Source organism: Loxodonta africana, chromosome 1, assembly GCF_030014295.1.
Source record: "Loxodonta africana isolate mLoxAfr1 chromosome 1, mLoxAfr1.hap2, whole genome shotgun sequence".
Lineage (NCBI taxonomy): Eukaryota > Metazoa > Chordata > Mammalia > Proboscidea > Elephantidae > Loxodonta > Loxodonta africana.
The window spans coordinates 64,193,338-64,215,810 of NC_087342.1; the positions used below are offsets into that span (position 1 = coordinate 64,193,338).

The window sequence follows — 22,473 nt, forward strand, 5'->3', positions numbered from 1 at the left end:
GCATGGGAAAGCTGGATAATGAATAAAAGAAAGACCAAAAAGAATTGATGCCTTCGAATTACGATGTTGGCAAAGAATACTGAATATATCATGGGCTGCTGGAAGAACAAACAAATCTGTCTTGGAAGAAGTTCAGTCAGAATGTTCCTTAGAAGCAAAGATGGCGAGACTTTGTCTCATGTACTTTGGACATGTTATCAGGAGGGACCAGTCCCTGAAGAAGAACATCACGTTTGGTAAAGTAGAGGGTCAGGAGACAAGAGGAAGACCCTGGAGGAAGAGGTCTGACAAAGTGGCTGCAACAGTGGGCTCAGAAATATCCAAGATTGTGGAGATGGCACAGGACTGGGCAGTGTTTTGTTCTGTGGTACACAGAGTCACTATGAGTCTGACCTTACTCAATGGAACCTAATACCACCACCAACACATATAGACACTGAGATAGGTACAAAGTAGTAAAACTTTCTCTTTGATTCATTTTTGATTCATTTACTACAGAGGACTACAGTCCATTAACTATACCCCAACTCACAAATAAGGTCTGTATTGCTTATCTCTAAGTAAGCATTTTTACCACTGCTATCTTTTAGTGTTAACGTACACACGCCTGTGCAACTCATGACATAATACAGTGAAGCCTGCAAAAGCTGGAAACTGTAAGTCAGAAACCTGTCAGAGAAGGAAAACTCATGTATTTTCCACTAAACCAAGTGATGGAAAAGTGGTAAGACTGCACCCTGGCAAAGGCGGAAAACTTGCAAGACCTGGAAAAACAAGGCAGCCTGTTGAGTTCCAGCTCTCACAGGTTTCACGGTGTAAGTTAGCATTTATTGTGTAGGCTTTGTGCCAAGCCCTCTGTTTCTTTTCCTCACTCAGTCCTTGAGGTGGTTTCTATTCTTAGTCTCATTTTATAGTTGAGAAAACACAGGTAAACGAGGTTAATAACTCACCAGGGGTCACACAACCAGTTCACGAGCCCATGTTCTCACCCACTTCACAAGAATGGAGAAACAGAACTAATTAAACCTAAGAGTGTAACAAGACAAGAAAGCAAGAATAGGTTTGCCCTGCGGCTGGGGACTGGAGTGTGAATATTAATGGCCCGACGTCCTTTCCTTAAAGGCCTCAGGTCTCTGGTGTGAACCTCTTCCTCCACCCTAAATCCAGTATATGGAACTCCCAACATAAATCCCCTATGTGCACTCCATCAGAATCTCCATCTCAGTGGAGAGCACAGGTCTCATGTAATGACCACCTGTGTTGGCCAAGCCCAGCAGTCGGCAGGCCCCAGCACTCCTGGGATTCCCTGCAGTTCCCAACAGATCTTGTTGTTGTTGTGTGCTGTCCAGTTGATTCTGACTCATAGTGACCCTATTAGACAGAGTAGAACTGCCCCATAGGGTTTCCTGGGTTGAAATCTTTATGGGAGCAGATGGCCAGGCCTTTTCTCAAGCGAAGTGGCTGGTGAGTTCAAACCACTGATCTTATGGTTAGTGGCTGAGCACTTAACCACTGTGCCACCAGGTCTCTTTCAACAGATCTTAACCTCTGGGAAAAGCCAGAAGCAGTAAATTCCCCCTCTGAGTTTTTAATCCAGATACATCCTGTTATAGATTGAGTTGTGCCCCTCAAATATATGTGTTGGAGTCCTGACCCCTTTACCTATGGATGTAATATAGAAATACATTGTTACGTTAATAAGGTCACAGCAGTGTAGGGGGTGTCCTAAACCTAATCATTTCTTAGTGATAGAAAGAACAGCATCCTTAGAGAGATATGCAAGCAGGAACGGGGAAGACAGATGCCATGTGAAGATCATCAAGGAATGCCAGGGCTACAGAAGCTGAAAGAGATGAAGGTCTTCCCCTATAGCTGAGAGAGAGACAGCCTCTTCCTAGAGCTGGTGCCCTGAATTCATACTTCTAGCCTCCTAAACTGTGGAAAAAAAAAAAAAATCTGTTCTTTAAAGCCACCCACTTGTGGTATCTCTGTTACAGCAGCATTAGGCGACTAAGACACATGAGCTCCCTTTAATTATAAATAGCTTAATGGATTCCTAATTTGCTCATGTGTATTAGCATTTCTGCCTTGGTGTTATGGATTGAATTGTATCCCCCAAAACATTATGTTGAAGTCCTAACCTCTGTACCTGTTTGGGAATAGGGGTTTTCTTTATATATAAAGATTTTTTTTTAATTGTACTGTAGATGAAGGTTTACAGAACTAGCTTCTCATTAAATAGTCAGTATACATATAATTTTACGACATTAGTTATCAAACCCACGACATGCCCACACTCTCCCTTCTCGACCTTGGGTTCCCTGTTACTAGCTTTCCTGTCCTCTCCTGCCTTCTAGTCCTTGCCCCTGGGCTGGCGTGCCCCTTTAGTCTCATTTTGTTTTATGGGCCTGTCTAATCTTTGGCTCAAGGGTGAACCTCAGGAGTAACTTCATTACTGAGCTAAAAGGATGTTTGGGGGCTATGCTCTCGGGGTTTGTCCAGTCTCTGTCAGGCCAGTGAGTCTGGTCTTTTTTTGTGAGTTAGAATTTTGTTCTACATTTTACTCCAGCCCTGTCTGGGACCCTCTATTGCGATCCCTGTCAAAGTAGTCAGTGGTGGTAGCTGGGCACCATCTAGTACTGAACTCAGTCTGGTGGAGGCCGTGGTAGTTATGGCCCATTAGTCCTTTGGACTAATCTTTCCTTGGTATCTTTAGTTTCTTCATTCTCAGGAACAGCGGTTTTCTTTTGTTAAGATGTTATTTCGGTCATACCAGAGTAGGGTGGATCCTAAACCTCATCAGTTCTAAATGGTGTCATATAAAAAGAGCAGACTAGACATAGAGACACACACACAGGAAGAAGACAGATGCCACATTTGGACCCATGGATGAGAAAGGACTGCCGACAGATACCACAAACTACTAGAGAGGACCACAAAAAGAATCAACATGGATGAGACCCTGATTTGGACTTCTACCCTTCAGAATTGTGAAAAAATCAATTTCTGTTCTTTAAAGCCACCCACTTTTGGTATTTCTGTTATAGCAGCACTAGAAGACTAAGACAGTTGGTATCCCCAGGACAGCCATTTCCTCTTAAGGATTTCTCTGGGCATTTTTCACACTGAAGCCACATTTAGACATTCTTAGTGCTGGTTAATTCCATATGCCAAACAGTAAAACAGATAAGTTCAGGAGAGAACAATTGAGAAAAATGGAAACTTACTTGTACAAACTGATGGTTGGTTCGACTGCCAACATCACAAAGGGCGCGGCTGTGTAAGAGACAGCCAGCTGAGTGACAGCCCAGGTGACCACATCATAGGTGACCTTGAGAGCTTTTGAAGAAAGGAAGTACTGTCTGCAGTTGTTCCGTACCTGCAAGCCAAAGCAAAAAACAAGGGGGTGAAATGCAAAATCAACCTTCACTCAGTGTAAGCAGGCAGTATATCACAGGGACACAGACTACAGAAAACAACAGACCAACTCAGTTCTATTTCAACTAGAAATACCACCCTGATTTTTCTTATTATATAAAAAAAAATACAGCTTCACTGTAGAAAACTGTTAAAAGAACATCCAAGCAAAAATGATTTTGTTTTCCTTTTCTCATATCCCCATAGAGAAGCACTCTGCAGTGCAATGAATTACTTAATATTACCCTTCTAGCCTTTGTGACTCCCATGAAATGATTGGGTGGGGCTAAGCAAATTCAGCATATGTGGCCCACCAAAGGGATTGGACAGTCTACTAAGACTGTAAATAAGGTGCATGGAAACCTGGGGAGGTGGAGAGAGTGGAACTATTCAAATAAGGTGTATGGAACCCTAACAAGGAGATTGGTCAGTTTTGCCATCCTGTTAGGCTTAAGAAAGTAAGCCAATTTCAGAGCTGGGAGTGGAGGCAGGGTGGGGATCTCATTACCACCAAGAAAGAAGAGCTAGGAGTAAAGCACGTCCTTCAGATCCAGGATCCCTGTGCTGAGAACCTCCTAGACCCAGGAAACAGAGACAGAGAGCTGTAACACCAGAGACAGTGAAAGATGGTGAGAAACAGTGGCAGAGAAACAGCAGCAGCAGAACCAGCCCAGCCCACGAAGCAAGAGAACTGACTGACTTCGGGCAGAAGGCTGGCTGACAGAGTAGGGTATCTCTGGGTACTTGGCAGAGCTAGGCTTGCTGACCCATGGAGTGAGAAAGCTGAGAACCTTCAGACAAAAGCCTGGCTGGTGAAGTGGAGTGTCTAGGGCACTTGTCAACGGAGCTAGGCTTACTGACCCACAGAGCTAGAGAGCTGAACACCTTCAAGCAGAAGGCTTGCTGGTAGAGTGAGCACTTATCGGTAGAGCTAGAGCTTTGTAACACTTGCCTGGGCAGGGCAACGGCGGGGCTGGCCCAAGAAGCCCGAAGGGCCAAGGACAAAGAGAGCAAGGGCCAGAGAGAGGCCCGCCTGTGGGCATAGCCGAGAAGCTGTCTTGAATGAAGAACTGTATCCTGAGTGGTTCTTGATCCTGAATTGTAACCTGTTACTTCCTTAATAAACCCCTTAATTGAGAATATTGTCCATGAGTTCCGTGTGGCCAGTGCAATGAATTATCGAGCCCAGCAGAGAAGTAGAGAGTGCTGTGGGAGGAATGGCCGGTGTCAGAATTGGTAAAAAGTTTGGAGAGAGGAGGTATGACTGACCTCTGTTTCGTAGGAATCAGCCTTGGGCTAATGCTGATGGTGAGTCTCTCTCCCCCTGGTGAAGTTAGCCACACCATTTTTACACCTCTGCCATGCCATTTTTATACACTTTTTAAAAACTTGGCACATATCCTTCCCAGCCTTTTTCTATTCATATATACCCACAGTTACATTTTTTAATGGCATCAATATATTTTCTAGCTTATTTTTTCACTTAGAAATATATCATAGACTTTTTTCCATGTCCGTAAATATTAATCTCCAACATAGTTTTAATTGTGGAAACTTTAGCTTGTCTTCCGACTCCCCTACTCTCCCCTCCCTCCCCCTGTTTTGCTATTATAAATAATTCTGTGATGAATATTCTTGTAGAGAAATCTCTACATGGTTCTCTAATTCCTTTGGGTAATGGTGATATAAATCATGCATCTATTACTACCAATAAAAGCAACTACTATTTACTAAGTGCTTACTGGCTGCCAATCCTGTGCCGATACTTTACGTAAGTATCATCTCTGTTGATTCTCCCAGCAATCCTGTAATAGAAGCATTATTATCCCGATTTTGTTGTTGTTGTTAGGTGCCATCGAGTCAATTCGACTCATAGCAACCCTATGGTATCTTTACAGGAGCAGATTGCCACATCTTTTTCCCGCGGAGCTGCAAGGTGGTTTCAAACCGCCAATCTTTTGGGTAGCAGCCAAGCACTTAACCTTTGCGCCACCAGGGCTCCTATCCCTATTTTACGGATGAGGAAACGGAGACTTAGGAAAGACACAAGTATTTGAAACTGCAAAGGCTGGGTCAAAGGATACACTCATTTGAGGTCTTTTGACACACATGACTCGATTGCTCTCCAGGACGCTTAACTTTCAGAGCTACGAATGAAAGGCAGAGCTGAAAACAATGGCTGGCTTATAGGCAAGAGAAGAACTCTCCTCCTCAGGCCTGAGCTCCTCAGGACAGAGGCCACAGGTCCATCCATCAAGGGAAGCTCAGACAGTGCTGGGCATTAGGTATGAGATTTTATTAAGTAAACTTCCAGGGGCCTAAGATACTTTACGACCGTGTGTGTGGTATGATCTGCGTGGCTTCTTGGTTAAGCATCCTATGAATCATTCTGAGGAGACATTCTACGTAAGTGAATTTTTCAGATAACTGAAGATTAAACAGATTATTATTTTTTAAATTCTGACCATTTCTAAAGATGAAAGCCATTCTAAGACATATTACACATTTACCTGCCCTAGCAAACAAAAAACACACAGCATAGCTTAGTTTTTTCTGGGTGATACAGGCTCATCTTTATAAAAATAACATTGTACTATTATATAACTGAAGGAGCCTTGGTGGGGCAACAGTTCAGCGCTCAGCTGCTAACCGAATTTTAGGCTGTTCAAACCCACCCAATGGCTCTGTGGGAGAAAGACCTGTAATCGCTCCTGTAAAAGTTATAGCCTGGAAAACCCTGTGGGGCAGTTGCACTCTGGCACACGGGGTCACTAGGAGTTGGAATAGACTTGAGGGCTCCTGACAACAACAACATTGTATAACTATGCTATGCTGAATCACAATACTTCCGGCAGGGAAGTACATAGAGCTATATTTGCTCTACAACAGACCTGAATATCTGCGCTTTCCTACCTGGTCATCTAAAAGATTTCCTCTCTGGCTGTCCGCTATGGATTTGCTTCTAGCACATGCTACTCACTTCCCGTGTGGATCTATGACCTCTCTCTCTCTGCTCTCATCAATGTCCACCAAAGGAATTTCTCCAGGCCCCACTCTCATGGCAATCCCCCTTGCTCAAAAACACTAAATTGCACCCCATCACCTTCGTACCTTGACCCCAAGGAGCCCTAGTGGTACAGTGATTAAAGCACTTGGCTGCTAACGGAAAGATCAGTGGTTTGAACCCACCAGCCATTCCACAGGAGAAAGATGTGACAGTCTGCTTCTGTAAAGATTACTGCCTTGGAAACTCTATGGGGCAGTTCTACTCTGTCGTATAGGGTCGCTATGAGTCGGAACCAACTCGACAGCAAAGGGTTTGGTTTTTTCTGTTTGTTTGTTCGTTTATCTTGAATCCTGGCATGCAGGACCCTTTCCAAATACAACCAAGCTGAACTACTTGCCATTCTCCAAACGGTTCTTATCATTTTCTGCCTCCACACTGCCTTCATGCTATTCCCTCTGTTTAAACTCTTCTCTCCAACTTTCCTGATTACCACAGACTAGCTGCTTACGGTGTCCCTTGCTTCTAACTCAGAGAACACTAACTCCCTGATTGACAACTAAAACATTTAGAACTGCAATTACTTATATATATGTTAAGAAGCCTGGTGATGCAGTAGTTAAGCGCTCGGCTACTAACCGAACAGTCAGCAGTTCGAACCCACCAGATGCTCTGTAGGAGAAAGATGTGGCAGTCTGCTTTCTTAAAGATTACAGCCTTAGAAACTCTATGGGGCAGTTCTACTCTGTCCTAGAGGGTCGCTATGAGTCAGAATCAACTCTACAGCAATGGATTTGGGTTTATATACTGTTCTAACTCCTTCCATGAGGACAGACATATTTTTTATTCCTTTGTTACCTGCTCCACAACCAGCAAATGGTAGGAACAGTGTAGGACAAACTGAAGACTACCCAAAAAACACAGATACCCAAATTTATAAAATTTATGAAGAATTTTACACAAACTAAATTAACTGGGGAGCCATAGTGACACAGTGGTTAAGAGCTCAGCTGCTAACCAAAAGGTTGGCAATTCGAATCCACCAGCCACTCCTTGGAAACGCTACAGGGCAGTTCTACTCTGTCCTGTAGGATTGCTATGAATTGGAATCAACTCAAGGGCAACGGGTTTAGGTTAAGTGGATTAGGGATGACAACATAAGAGGTTAGATCAATCTCCTAACAGAAAACAGTTTCTGTGGCTGTGATTTTACTGGCTGCTCAGAGACTTTTTGAATTATTTCTCAGTGTAGAATAATTAAATGAGAAAATAAATGGAGGATTCGTTGCATAAACAAAGTGAAGCCCTACAGAGCCTATGTTAATTAACAATCACTGTCATCTCTAACCAGTAGACTGCGTATGTTCACAGTCTGTAATGATTCAAAATGTCTTCATCTCGTAAGGTACTAAACATTGCAACTAAACTTCCTTTTGTTGTGAAAAACTCTCTGTAAACAATATTAAAATAATTAACCATTTTTTTTAATGACCCGAGTTCCTAAAGACTGAAGTATTTCTCTAATGGGAAGACTTGTGTCTGTTGTTTGATTTTTCAAAACATCGCTTTCACTGCTCCTGCTAGGACCAAAAAGGCACCAAACTTAGAGGCATCAGATTACTAAGGAAAAGACCCTACAACCAAAGGAAGCTTACCGCTCTGGCTGCTAGTGTGACAAGGATTCCAGTTAAGAAGGTAAAATAGTATCCAGGGTAGACACCATGCCACAAGGCAGACAGGATGAAAGTTAGCACCGTGGGGTACCAGGGAGCCCGCTCATAGCACACACTGTGAAGAGAGGTAGGTACAATGAGCCACAGGTAAACATACCAGCAACTTTTAGCTATAACTGCTTTTTTGGGAACCAGACCACAGAGAAACTGTTTCATCCATTACTCCCAAGAGGCCTGCCTAACCGTTATCCAGGGACTTGCAATGCATTGCAAGCGTCCTGAGTTGTTCTGGTTTTCTTGAATGCTACCAGAGAGGCAAGTCACAATTCATACTTTTTGGGAGATGAATACAAATTTGTAACCAGCATAGAACTAAAGGATCTGGACCCCATCACACTGTACTTGATGAAGGTTTGAGTGGTCACTTTCTACCTAGGGACTCCGCTTTAAGAATAAAAAAAAAAAAACTTCTTGCTGTTGAATTGATTCCAACTCATGGCGATCCCGTGTGTGACAGAGTAGAACTGCTCCATAGGGTTTTCTTGGCTGTAATATTTACAGAAGCAGGTCACCAAGCCTTTCTTCCATGGTGCCGCTTCGTGGGTTTAAACTTTCAACCTTTAGGTTAGCAGTTAATTGCAAACTGCTTTTGCCACCCAGGGACCTTCTGCTTTAAGGATAAAAAAATAATAATAATAATAAGGATAAAGTATATTATTATTTCCATAATAAGTAATGTTTCTCATTTTGAACATGTAGGAAAACAAGGACAAAAGAGTATCAACAAAAATATAAAGTTAAAAAGCATAAACATCAGAGGTACCATAAAGCTTCTAATGCTTCTAATGGACTGAAATGTGTCCCCCCAAAATATCTATGACCTTGGCTAGGTCACGATTCCCTTATGTGACTGTATGATTGCCTACCATTTTATCTGCTGATGCGATTTCCCTATGTGTTGTAAATCCTATCACTATGATGTAATAAGATGGATTAGTGGCAGTTATACTAATGAGGTTTACAAGATTAGGTAGTGTCTTAAGCCAATCTCTTTTGAGATATAAAAGAGACAAGCAAGCAGAGAGACATGGGGACCTCACACCGCCAAGAAAGCAGTGCCGGGAGCAGAGTGTGTCCTTTGGACCCGAGGTTCCTGCACTGAGATGCTCCCAGACCAAGGGAAGACTGATGACAAGGACCTTCCTCCAGAGCCAACAGAGAAAGCCTTCCCCTGGAGCTGGCGCCTGAATTCAGACTTCTAGCCTACTGGACTGTGACAGAATAAACTTCTCTTTGTTAAAGCCATCCACTTGTGATATTTCTGTTATAGCAGCACTAGACGACCAAGACAACACTATTATTTGAACACAGTGGTTAACAGTTATTTGATGCTGATACTGACCCTCCTTGACATCTGAGCAATAGATGCTTCTCTAGGTAACAGACAGCTCAGCATACAGATGAAGAGCCTGGTTTGGGAGACAGACCGCTTGGACTCGTATCTATCACTCACTAGCTGTCTGACTGTGGGCAAGTTACATAACCTCTCTGCGTCTCACTTCCCTCATCTGTAAAATGGGGATAAATAACTATCAACATCTCATAGGGTTGATATGAGGATTAGACGAGGGCCTGGTACGCATTAAAGGCAGTAGTAAGTGTGTCATAAATTAAAATAAGCATGCTGCATGAAGACATTCTCAAATCACACTATTTCTACTTTTCCATTGACAGGGCCTGGATGTTAATACAAAACCAAAGTGTCAGATGACATTACTACTGGCAGACCACAGCTGTTCATCTAATGAGCCCCATCTAAACATAGTTCAGTACCCTGAGTAATGACGTCATCTTTATTTTTCTTACCTCTTTAGCCAAGCAGCCGTCTGAATATTCCAGTTTTCTACGTACATTTTGAAACTTGTGGCAGTCTAGGAGGAAGAAAACAGCACCTATCATTAGCTGTAAAAATACCCCAGGTAATGGATAGCTCTTCCCAGAATTTCCCTGGCAACAGATGACATGTGGTCTTTAAACAATAACAACTTACAGTCCAGACAGGATCAGCTGTTCCACTGTACACAGGACAATTTTCTGGTGATTATAAGATTGACTCTTCAGCTGAAGTTTGGCTTACAAAGTCTTAATTTTTCCCAAAATTTATTTCCAAATTATAGGCATACCAAAGGAATGTTTTATGGATTTTTCTTCCACTTGGGTTACAAAAAAAATTCGAAAGTTATTTGAAATTTAAAATGAATACTCTCTAAGGGATTTACCACAGGAAAAGTTTAATCATGAGAATTCAGTGACTTTATGGAGACAGCTTGAATCTAATTGCTATCATTTTACGATGTGGCCATCTACAAACTAGACAGTCTTGTGGAGTTAATTCTACAAGGAGTGACACATGTTTAAGGGAATTCAATTGTGTCTAGAATATTAAGAGATTTTCAGGATGAAGAGGCCATAATGTAGAAAAGAAAACAAATAAAAATCACCCAGCAGGCAATGATGCAGGTAACTCAACCATTGAGGAAGTGGCACTCTAAAATAAACCATCAACTGGGTTTTCTCATCCAAAAAAAAAAAAAGAACAAACATTCAAGGACCAGAACACTCAATGAGGGTGGAAAATGCAAATACAAGTGCTGCTTTTTTCTACTGACATTTCTCCAACCACAAGAAAATCTTATATAGGTCACACACTGGCCTAACATGTTAGGAAGAAAGGAAGGAAAGAAAGAAAGGAAGAAGATGAACCCTTTCCTGATTAAAAAAAAAACTCGACAAAATAGGAACAGAAGGGAAATTCCTCAACGTAAGTAAGGGCATATATACAAAACCAACAGCCAACATAATTCTCAAAGGAGAGAGATTGGAAGTATTCTGTTTGAGAACAGGAATGAGACAAGGATGCCCATTATTACCATTCTTCTTCAACATTGTCCTTGCCAGAGCAATAAGGCAAGAAATGGAAATAAAGGGCACCCAAATTCATAAGGAAGAAGTAAAACTATCCCTATTCGTAGATGCCATGATCCTATACAAATAAAATCTCAAGAGATTCCACAAGGAAGTTACTGGAACTAATACAGCGTTCAGCAAAGTGGCAGGGTGCAAGATCAACATACAAAAATCAGTTGGATTCCTCTACACTAACAAGGAGAACTCCAAGAAGGAAATCAAGAAAGCAGTACCATTTATAATAGCCCCCCCGCCCCAAATAAAATACCTAGGAATAAATCTAACCAGGGATATAAAAAACATACATAAGAAAAACTATAAAACACTACTGCAAGAAACCAAGAGACCTACACAAATGGAAAAACATAACATGCTCATAGATTAGAAGACTTAACATTGTGAAAACGTCAAAACTACCCAAAGCAATTTATAGATATAATGTAATCCCAATCCAAATCCCAGCAACATTCTTTAACAAAATGGAAAAACTCATCTCCATCTTTATATGGAAAAGAAAGAGGCCATGAATAGCTAAAGCATTATCCAAGAAGAAGGTAGGAGGCCTCATACTTCCTGATCTCAGAGCTTACTATATAGCCACAATAATCAAAATGGGCTGGTACTGGTACAATGACAGATACATAAACCAATGGAATGGAATTGAGAGCTCAGAAGTAAATCTATCCAGCTATGAATAGCTAATCTTCTACAAAGGGTCAAAGTCCATTCATTTGGGAAGAGACACTCTCTTTAATAAAATAGTGCTCGAAAAACTGGATATCCATTTGCAGGAAAATGAACAGTATCCATACCTCACACCATCCACAGAAACTAACTCAAAATAGATCAAAGACCTAAATGTTAAACCTAAAACTATAAAGTTCCTGGAATATAACACTGGAACAAAGCTAAAGGTCCTAATTCTTAGCAATAAATACACTATCAAACATTAACTAAAAATGCACAAACAACAGAAGATAAACTAGATAACTGGAACTTCCTAAAAATTAAACATTTATGTACATCAAAAGACTTCTCCAAAAGAGTAAAAAGGGACTGGGAAAAAAAAAATTGGCAATGACATAGCTGACAGAGGATTAATCTTAAAAATTTATAGAAAACTTCAACAACAAAAAGACAAACAATCCAATCAAAATATGGACAAAGTACATGAACAGACACTTGACCAGAGAAGACATTGAGGCGGCTGACAAACACATGAAGAGATGCTCATGATCACTAGCCATTAGAGAGATAAATTAAAACTACAATGAGATAATATCTCACCCCAGCAAAAATGGCACTGATCAAAAAAAAAAACTGAAAACAACAAATGCTGGACAGGCTGTGGGGAGATTGGAACTCTTACACGTTGCTGGTGGGACTGTAAAATGGTACAACCCCTATGGAAAACAGTATGGCAAATCCTCAAAAAATCTAGAAATAGAAGTACTATATGATCCAGCAACCCCACTCCTAGGTACATACCCTAGAGAAAGAAGAGCGGTGATACGAATAGACATATGTACACCCATGTTCATTGCTGCATTATTTATAATGGCAAAAAGATGGAAACAACCTAAGTGTCCATCAACAGGTGAATGGATAAACAAAATGTGGTACACACATGAAATGGAATACCAAGCAACAGTAAAGAATAATGATGAGTCCAAGAACAGCTTATTAACATGGATGAATCTGGAGCGCATTATGCTGAGTGAAATCTGTCAATCACAAAAGGACAAATGTTATATGATAGTTACCAGGGATGGGAGGGAGAGGGAGGGAGAATCACTTACTAAATAGTGGACACATGTTAATTCTGGCAAAGGGAAAGGCAATACACAACATGGGGGAAGTCAGTACAACATGACCAAGGTTAATGAAGACACTGAGTGGTATGCAAGAATAAAGGACAATCGCAGTAAATGCGATAATATATTCTATTCTGCAACAACAGTAATAACAATAAAAAATTTGTGAGTAGTTACACAGGCAGTTATGTATGCTGTATAGCCGTGGGAGGGCATATGAGAGCATGTGCATATGCATACATAGGTATAGCTGTAGGCATTTTTATATACATATTTGTATGTGCTGCGTATATGCTCACATCTATATGATAGAGCACATGGGGGCACAGTTATGGAAACTTCCTAGGCATATACAAACTCCTCGCAGCACTGAGTTACTGGGTTTGAGGACTCAGGACCATAGTCTTAGGGGGACATCTAGGTCAACTGGCATAACATAGTTCAAATGTTCTACATCCTAGTTTGGTGAGTAGGCCTCTGGAGTCTTAAAAGCTTACGAGTGGCCAACTAAGATACAACTATTGGCCTCCTCCTGTCTAAAGGAAAAGAGAGTAAAGGAAACCAAAGACCCAAGGAAACAATTAGTCCATAGGACTAATGGCCACACGGAACACTGCCTCCTCTAGCTTGAGACCAGAAGAACTAGATGGTGCCTGGCTACTACTACCAACTGCTCTGACCAGGGACACATAGAAGGTCCAGGTTAGAATGGCATAAAAATGTGGAACAAAACTCAAATTCATGAAAAAGACCAAACTTACTGGACTGATAGAGATTGGACGAACCCACAAGACTACTGCCCTAAGACACCCTTTTAACCTGGAACTGAAGCTACTCCCAGGGGTCACCTTTCAACCAAATAACAGACTGGCTTATGAAACAAACAATAGCACCTGTGAGGAATGTGCTCCTTAGAACAATCAACTATATGAGACCAAATGGGCAACATTTTCCCAAAGGCAAAGATCAGAAGGCAAGGAGGGGCAGGGAAACCGGAGGGATGGAGACAGGGAAGGCAGGGTGGAAACGGAGAAAGTACTGACACATTGCAGGGATGGCAGCCAATGTCACAGAAAAATTTGTGTATGAATTGTTGAATGGGAAACTAATTTGCTGTGTAAATGTTCACCTAAAACACAATAAAATATTAAAAAAGCAAGAAAAGAGATGATGGACAGATTAAGCAAAATCAGTTGTTGTTGAGTCGATTGACTCATAGCGACCCCATGTGTGTCAGAGTACAACCGTCTTCACAGGCTGATTTTTTTTTTTTAGTAGATTACCAGGCCCTTCTTCTGAGGCACCTCTGGTGGACTCAAACTTCTAATCTTTTGGGTATAGTCTAGCATGTTAACCGCTGGGATGGATGGATGGATGATTCGATGGATGGATGGACCGACGGACGGACGGACGGATGGATGGACAGTTGGATGGATGGACGGATGGATGGATAGACAGACTCTGTATTGTGAGTTTTGCTTTTAAAGCCTTAAGGAGTTTTCTTTACCCATTTAATCTATGGTTAATAAAATATTGTAAGTACAGCCTCAGGCTACCTCAACTAAAGCAGCTTTGTTGGTATTCTTTAGTCCCGTATCCTGCATCAAATACTAAAAATACAAACTTTTTCTTTTTGGCCTTCTTTTATAATAAATGCATGATTTAACAACGTAGCCCTTTATCCTGAACAAATGCCTACAGTGAAAGGATTCCCTCTTTTGATGCACAGCGGGGGTAGACTAATGGGCAGCCAAAGGTCAAGGGAGCCACGTCAAAGGACATCTGCCCCCGGCACTCCAGGGTGGCCCAGCAGTGGTCCACATGTTTTGAGGGAGTGAAGAATTTTAGTGGGAAAAGAGAAAAAAAGTAACATATTCAGACTCTCTCTGACATTCTCTATGCAGAAAAGAGAAACTTGCAGATGATCAACACTATTTTTCCAAAAATCAGAAGAGTTGCTCTGAAGGCTGGAACTTGCCTATTTAAAATGTGGTTCATTGCGAAGGGAACAAAGCATTATTTGTTCATTCCGAACTGAGTCCAGACCTTGACTATGTTCTTATCACACCTGCTAAGGCTTTCTGCTCACACAGGCCTTTGGATCCCCTAGAACTATGCAAAAATGAGTGCCCTGCCCGTAGTGAACACTCAGGATTTGTTGCATCTAATCGACCTGAGTAACTAAATAGAGCCATGAGTTTAGGTTGAATGCATGCCATAATTTAATCAGGTAACATACAACATATGTAAGTGCTTCCACTTTCTGCTTATTTGTCTTTTGAAGTAGCAATCGCTTCAATGCTAAATAAATAAATAAGTGAAAATATAACCTTTCCTGCAAATTCTGCCATATTTTGTTAGGTGAAATGCTGATCACTTTCCCTCTGGGAGCCATCCAAATGCAAAAAACCTCAGATGGCAAGACGGTGGAGGGATTCCCCCTACTTTCCACCCAAGGTGGTCAGTTTCCACATCCCTGGCTTCTTGCTATAGATGCACAAACTCCTCTGCCTGAACGCTGCAATGGCACCCCGCCTGCCAGCCCCCTGTGGTGGCTGAAAAACCGAAAGCAACAGAAATATGAGTCACCTGGCTAAAGAACCAACACTTCAGTATGTTGAGAACCATGCCCTTACTCCCACCCACCTGCAAGGAGGAAAGGGTCTAAGACTTGGCATTCCCATCAGTTCTGAGTGCCAGCAATGCCAAGAAAACCAAGAATGACGGAGTGCCAAAGAGATCACCTCTGATGATGAGAACATACAGAGACTTGTGGTCCAAGAATGTAGACAGAGAAAGAAAAACCATTCTAAATGGAAAGACAAAAACTCTTCTAGTGGCCTAAAAGCTGTGTGCATGACGATTCTCTTCTTAAAAGCTTATGGACTACAAATGTTTCCAAAGGAACCACAGAAAACGTTTGCGACACTGAATTCTAAATAGAGGAAGCTCCAGTTGTGTACTCTTGACTGAAGAAAGCAGAATGTGAGCAAGAGGAAATGACATCTGTATTTTTTAGTAGCAAGAACAGAAATATAAACAACACAAAGATTTTCCTGGCTCTTTTTCAGATTTTGTGCTCCATTCTTCCTGGAACCATTGAAACTGTCAAGAAAGTAGGTAGCTTAAAAAATAAGTGGGGAAAAAAAAAATTTGAGATGTAAAATGTTCAGGAGGCTGGTGGACCTAGTATTTCCCTGATAGCAGCTGTTCTCGGACCCTCAGATGACGAACTTCCAACAATACCATTTGCTTTATTTACTATGAAGCTTGATCCAAGAGCATAATACACTCACCTCAATTTTCCAGATGTTTAGGTTAGAAAGGAGATCCCAACAGAAATTTCCATTCTCATCCACTCCGCTGAACCCAAAGCCAGCTGCATTATTCACTGCATCGGCTACAGTTTTTAAAACAAGACATTAGGATATGGATCAAAAGTCATATGACCATTGTAAAAGATATTAAATATCTCACCTCAAAATCAAGAGATAAGTACTAGCTTCCTTAGAAAAGAAACAAAAAAATTTCAAGAACCTGGTATCATTATGATAAAACAAACATATTTGGCTATTTGATGGCCCTGATTTTTATTCATTCATTCACTAGCATTCACTGAGTAAGAGGGAAGGAGCTAGGTGCTCCTGGATAGCAGGAAAGGAGAGCAAAAGAGAAATGGAGAATCAAAGAGAAGATATGAACAGCTGCATTTTAGTAACCAACTTGATATGAGTAGAGAAAGGGAAGGAAGCAAAAATACCTAAGTTCAGAAGGAGAGACAAGAAGAAACGAGGGACCCATTAGAAATCCAAGAGCTGTCACTGCGATTGGCAACATGTGAACCAACAGAGTGCTACATCAGGAGAAGAACTGGGTCTGAAGGAGAAATTTGAGCTCATTATGGACACGTTAAGCACAATGTGCCAGCAGGATATCAGTTGGAGCTGCCGAGATACAGTTAGAAAAGTTGAGAACCCAAGCTAGAGATGGGAATTTGGGGTCAGCAGCAATAGAGGCCACATATGGACATGATCACCAAAAGTCACGAATTACTAAAAAAAAGCTGTTCAAGCATCCTACCCACAAAGTCAGTCTAAAAGCTCCTGTTATTTCACTTCACTGAACACTGATAGAATGTCCCCCTAGAATGTCTTATTTCTAATCAATTCCTTAATGAAATGTTTTTATAATCAATTGTAGATTTGATGAACACATTTTTATTATGATGACCAAGAGATAAACTTTCTCTTTTAATTTACCTTATTTCAAGTTAATTCTGTTAGAATATTTTCTTTAAAATAAATTAAAATTAATTAAGTCACCAAACCCATTGCCATCAAGTTGATTCTGACTCACAGCGACCCTATAGAATAGAGTAGAACTGCCCCATAGGGTTTCCAAGGCTGTAACTTTTATGGAAGCAGACTGCCACATCTCCCGTGGAGTTGCTGGTGGGTTTGAACTGTCAGTCTTTCAGTTAGCAGCCAAGTGCTTTGATCACTGCACCACCAGGGCTCCTAAATAAATCACAGTAATGTAAAATCCTAGATCTGGAGGATCTTAGCAAAATTGTTCTTTCCCATTTGTTGTGTGCCATCTAGTCAATTCCAACTCATAGCAACCCTACAGAACAGAGTAGAGCTGCCCCATAGGGTTTCCTAGGCTGTAATCTTTACAGAAGCAGATCACCAGGTCTTTCTCCCACAGAGCCACTGGGTGCATTTGAACCACTGATCTTGTGGTTAGCAGCTCAGTGCTTAACAATTGCACCACCACGGCTCTATTAGTTCTGTTTCTATGGGAGTTCAAGTCAACTCAAGATGGGCTTCTGAAGGCATGCTCTAAAGAAAAATCACCTGTTCTACATTTGCCTAATTTATTTTTGGTATAGTTGATTTAACAGTGCTTATCTTATGTTTGGGAAACCCTGGTGGCGTACTGGTTAGGTGCTATGGCTGCTAACCAAAGGGTCGGCAGTTTGAATCCGCCAGGCACTCCTTGGAAACTCTATGGGGTAGCTCTACTCTGTCCTATAGGGTCACTATGAGTCGGAATCGACTCGACGGCACTGGGTTTGGTTTTTGGTTTTATCTTATGTTTGAATCTACCAGCCACTCCTTGGAAACTCTATGGGGCACTTCTACTCTGTCCTATAGGGTCGCTATGAGTCAGAATCGACTTGACAGCAACGGATTTTTTTTTTTTTAATCTTATGTTGGGGCCATGGTAGTGCGGTGGTTAAGAGCTCAGGCTGCTATCCAAAAGGCTGGCAGTTGGAATCCACCATGCACTCCTTGGAAACTCTATGGGGCAGTTCTACACAGTCCTATAGGGTCACTATGAGTCGGAATCAACTTGATAGCACAGGGTTTTGGTTATGAAGCACTTCACAAGCATTCATCATTTAATCCTGACATCTTTAATGCTCAGATGGTAAGAGTGGGTTTCAGAGGGCAGATCTCCTGGGTTCCTATCTCCATCCAGCAACATACTACAGTTAGTCCCCAACTTACCACGTATTTGAGTTGTGACAAACCACGCTTATGACCATCCATTTTTTTTGTACCTCTTTTTGTCAGTAACATGTACTACATACACTGTTAAAGTTCGCAGTTTGCTGATGTCATCGTATCTATAAGTTTATATGTAATGTTTCCAACTCCCAAAGACAAAGATAGGATTTATAAAGATACTAATAATAACCAATGGACTAATGGACCACATCTACCGTGGCCTCCACCAGACTGAGTCCACTACAACCAGATGGTACCCGGCTACCACCACCGACTGCTCTGACAGGGATCAAAATAGAGGGTCACGGACAGAGCTGGAGAAAAATGTAGAACAAAATTCTAACTCAAAAAGAAAGACCAGACTTGCTGGCCTGACAGAGACTGGAGAAACCCTGAGAGTATGGCCCCCGGATATCCTTTCAACTCAGTAAAGAGGCCACTCCTGAGGTTCACCCTTCAGCCAAAGACTGAATAGGCCCATGGAACAAAACAAGACTAAAGGGGAACACCAGCCCTGGGGCAGGGACTGGAAGGCCGAAAGGAACACGAAAGCTGGTGACAGGGAACGCAGGGTTGAGAAGGGAGAGTGTTGACATGTTGTGGGCTTGTTAACCAATGTCATACAACGATGTGTGTACTAACTGTTTGATGTGAAACTAGTTTGTTCTGTCAACCGTCATCTAAAGTTCAATTTAAAAAAAGACACCAATAATAAAGAAAACTAAAAATAAAAAAGATATTTGACTTATGTCAGAACTGACTTATGACGTAGTGTTCACAATGGAACCCCGTCCTAAGTTAGGGACCACCTGTATGGCCTTAGGAAGAGTTGGTTAACCTCTAGAAACCTGTTCCCTTGAGTATAAAATGGAAATAATCATGGTAAGTATCATAAAAGGGCTGTTGAAAAGATTAAACAAAATTAAGTATGTGTGATGTGCATAGGAGCTCACACACAGCCACCACCAGTCTGCCAGTGGAGGCTTGTGTGTTGTGATGACATTGAACAGGTTTCAGCAGAGCTTCCAAACTAAAAGGGGCTAGGAAGAAAGGCCTGGCAATCGACAGCCAGCCAATGAAAACCCTATGGATCATGATGGTCTGATCTGTAACTAATCGTGGGGATGTTGCAGGACCAGGCAACATTTCGTTCCATTGTGCGTGAGGTTGCCGTGATTCAGGGGCCAACTCAATGGCAGCTAACAACAACGACAAACTACATAACACAGTGCCTGGTTCAAGTCAACACCAAAAAAATGTTAGCTGTTATTATTATCATTACTGCTAACTTGCTATTAAGGGGACTGAGGTTTAGAGATGTTAACATTAATCACACAAGCAGTAAACAGAGCCAGAACATGAATACCAGAACTCCAACTGCACAACTTGGGTGGCTAAGAATCACTTTGAAAGAGAAATGGTGATGGACTGACAACGGGAGATTTTTTACTCTCAGAATTTCTGCATTTAGACGATATTGGAATTCACTGCTCCCCTTACTGCACTCTGGGGGCCTTTAACCAAGACTCCCTTTTGCCTCATGCAGTTAGAGGTTCTAAGTTCATCAGTCCAAAATTGGCTTTGCTTGTATTGCACATAGTTTCAGTCTATGATTTGTACATATAAATCAATTTGGACACCCCTATTTTGGAGTTTGTGGGCCTAAGAACAAAGTCTGGGCTCAAGTTGACTCCCATTAATTAGTACTAATTAACCGGTTCCCATTGAGTAGACTATGACTTTTATGGCGAGCCCATGTGTGTCAGAGTAGAACTGTACTCCATAGGGTTTTCTTTGTTCCGTTTTTTTTTAAAGTAATTTATTTTATTTTTGTTGTTGTTGAGAATGTACACAGCAAAAACCAATTCAAATTTCTACATGTACAATTCAGTGGCAATGACTACATTCTTCAAGTTGTGCAACAATTCTCGCCCTCCTTTTCTGAGTTGTTCCTCCCCCATTAACATAAACTCACTACCGTCTAAGCTTCCTATCTAATCTTTCGAGTTGCTGTTGTCAATTTGATCCCATATAGATAGATCTGTAAAGACCATAATACTCAAGGCAGACTTCTTTACTAGTTAACCTAAACTACTGTTTGGTTTTAAGAAGATTTCAGGGATCATTTTTGATTTAAGTTTTAAAGATTATTTTAGGGCAACAGTTTCGGGGATTCTCCATAGGCTTTTCAATGGCTGAGCTTTAAAAAGTAGATCACCAGGATTTCTTCTGAGGCACCTCTCGGTAGATTTCAAACTGCCAATCTTTCAGTTAGCAGCCAAGCACTTAACTGTTTGTGCCACCCAGGGATGCTAATCAGTACTAATTAGGATGGGGAAAACAACCAGAATTTGTATACTAAGTCCAAAGAAAATAGTTTTATCATTTCAATATAAATAGTAACTAGAAGTAGGCTAACAGTGCAGCTCAGCTGAGCTTTAAGGATTAAATTTATAATCATGTATAATTAGTACATCAATTATATGTAAATGGTGTTTTAAAGAGCTGGATAAAACAATTATTTGGTTAAGCAGTTTAAAGAATCCCTGCTGCACTATTCATTGCATCTTTATTCATAAATAATACAAAGGTTAATTTCAGACCAACTCACGCAACCTAAACTGTAACAAACTTCAAAGTGAGGGCATATAAATTAATGAAGTGTTTCTACTGAAGCTACCAAAAAAAGATAATGGGGGAAAAAAAAAAGGAAAATGAAAAGAGCTAAGTCCACAGAGAAAATGAGTCACAGAAAAGAAAAAAGATAAAATGAAGCTATTGCCCTAAGATAATCTTTAAACCTTAAGCCAAAAATATGCCCTGAAGTCTTCTTAAAACCCAACAACAATTCAGCTTAACTAGTAAAGAATGCCTGCCTTAAGCATTATGCCCTTTTAAGATCTATCTATACAGGATGGAATTGCAACCCTCTCCTGACCCAGATCCCCACTAGCACAACCCATCTTGTGTCAGACTTTCCCTATTTGGCCATGGAATGGCCTTTCTTTTCTCTTGAAGCCAGGAGCTGATTTAGTTAGGAAGGGTAGGGCGAGGGGAAGAGAAAAGCTGATTTAGTCAGGAAGGGTAGGGAGAGGGGAAGAGAAAAGGAGGGTAAGTGAAGAAGTAGGAGGTAGCAAAAGGAGTGAGATATTCTTTCTACCTCTCCTTCTCATAAGCATACAAACACAGACACACACACACACACACACACACACTCATGTTAAAGCAATGCAAGTGTGTTAACTATTTCACAGGGAAAAATATGCCCAGGGTTCCAAGTAGGGTTCCAACCACAGCTGGTATAATTCCCACCTACTAAAGAAATAATCATCTTTAAATTCTAAAGCAACTTCAGGAAAAGAAATAAGATAAAAGGAGACTTTTGAAGTCTTCTCCAGTGACTACTCCACATTCATCATTCCCTTGGTCTTCCTACCACTAAGATGGCTCTTCCCGATGAGCATTGCCTTGGTTGGTGTACGTGTCTGCGTTCCCGCAGAGTGTAACACTTTTGAGGATAGAGATGATGTTTTATCTTTGAATTCTAATTAGCACAGACCCTGGTATTCAACAAAAACTCCTTAAATTGAACTGTATGTGACCAGAAACATCATCTCCCACGTTGCAATTTTAGAAAAGCTCTTAAGCCAGACGAGTGACAAAGTGGTGCAAAAATAGTGCATTGGACTTCACTTGTCCATAAATATTTTGGGTTCTTAAAAAATAATTTGGTAGCTACAAACTTTAATTTGGGCCTTAAGCTTGGAACATGAACTGTGAGAAGAATTCAATCAAATGCTATGCCCTCATTTGTGGGAACACCAGGAACTGAATTCAAACCTATTTGACTTAATAAACTAAGCCACTGCCCTTTGACAGCAAGCACCAGTTCATTTCAGCTAAGACATGAAAGTCCCATTCCTGAAACAGTTCCAAATTTACAACAGATACAGCCACTGTGCTTATCAAAATCCTTTACCATTCTTGATAAGTAAATAGAAGGGTTTATTGCTCATCTGGGAAAAGCTTCAAACTTCTCCAGCCAAAAATTGAAAGGAAAAAGATAAAAGCTTAATACTGACCAA

The 22,473-nt window shown here is 41.1% G+C and overlaps 1 protein-coding gene across 2 annotated transcripts in view; it reads right to left on the reverse strand.

Annotated features, from left to right (window-relative positions):
* MBOAT1 (membrane bound O-acyltransferase domain containing 1) overlaps positions 1-22,473 on the reverse strand; it is a 166,831-nt gene that overhangs the window by 18,723 nt on the left and 125,635 nt on the right. Inside the window, exons 9-12 of one of the 2 annotated variants that reach the window (XM_003416450.3) lie at positions 16,172-16,275; positions 9,961-10,025; positions 8,077-8,209; positions 3,228-3,379 (exon numbers count right to left, since the gene is read on the reverse strand). In XM_003416450.3, the coding sequence (XP_003416498.1) occupies positions 3,228-3,379; positions 8,077-8,209; positions 9,961-10,025; positions 16,172-16,275 (454 nt within the window). The remainder of the gene's footprint in view (positions 1-3,227; positions 3,380-8,076; positions 8,210-9,960; positions 10,026-16,171; positions 16,276-22,473) is intronic. The other variant, XM_064281293.1, reaches the window with a different exon arrangement.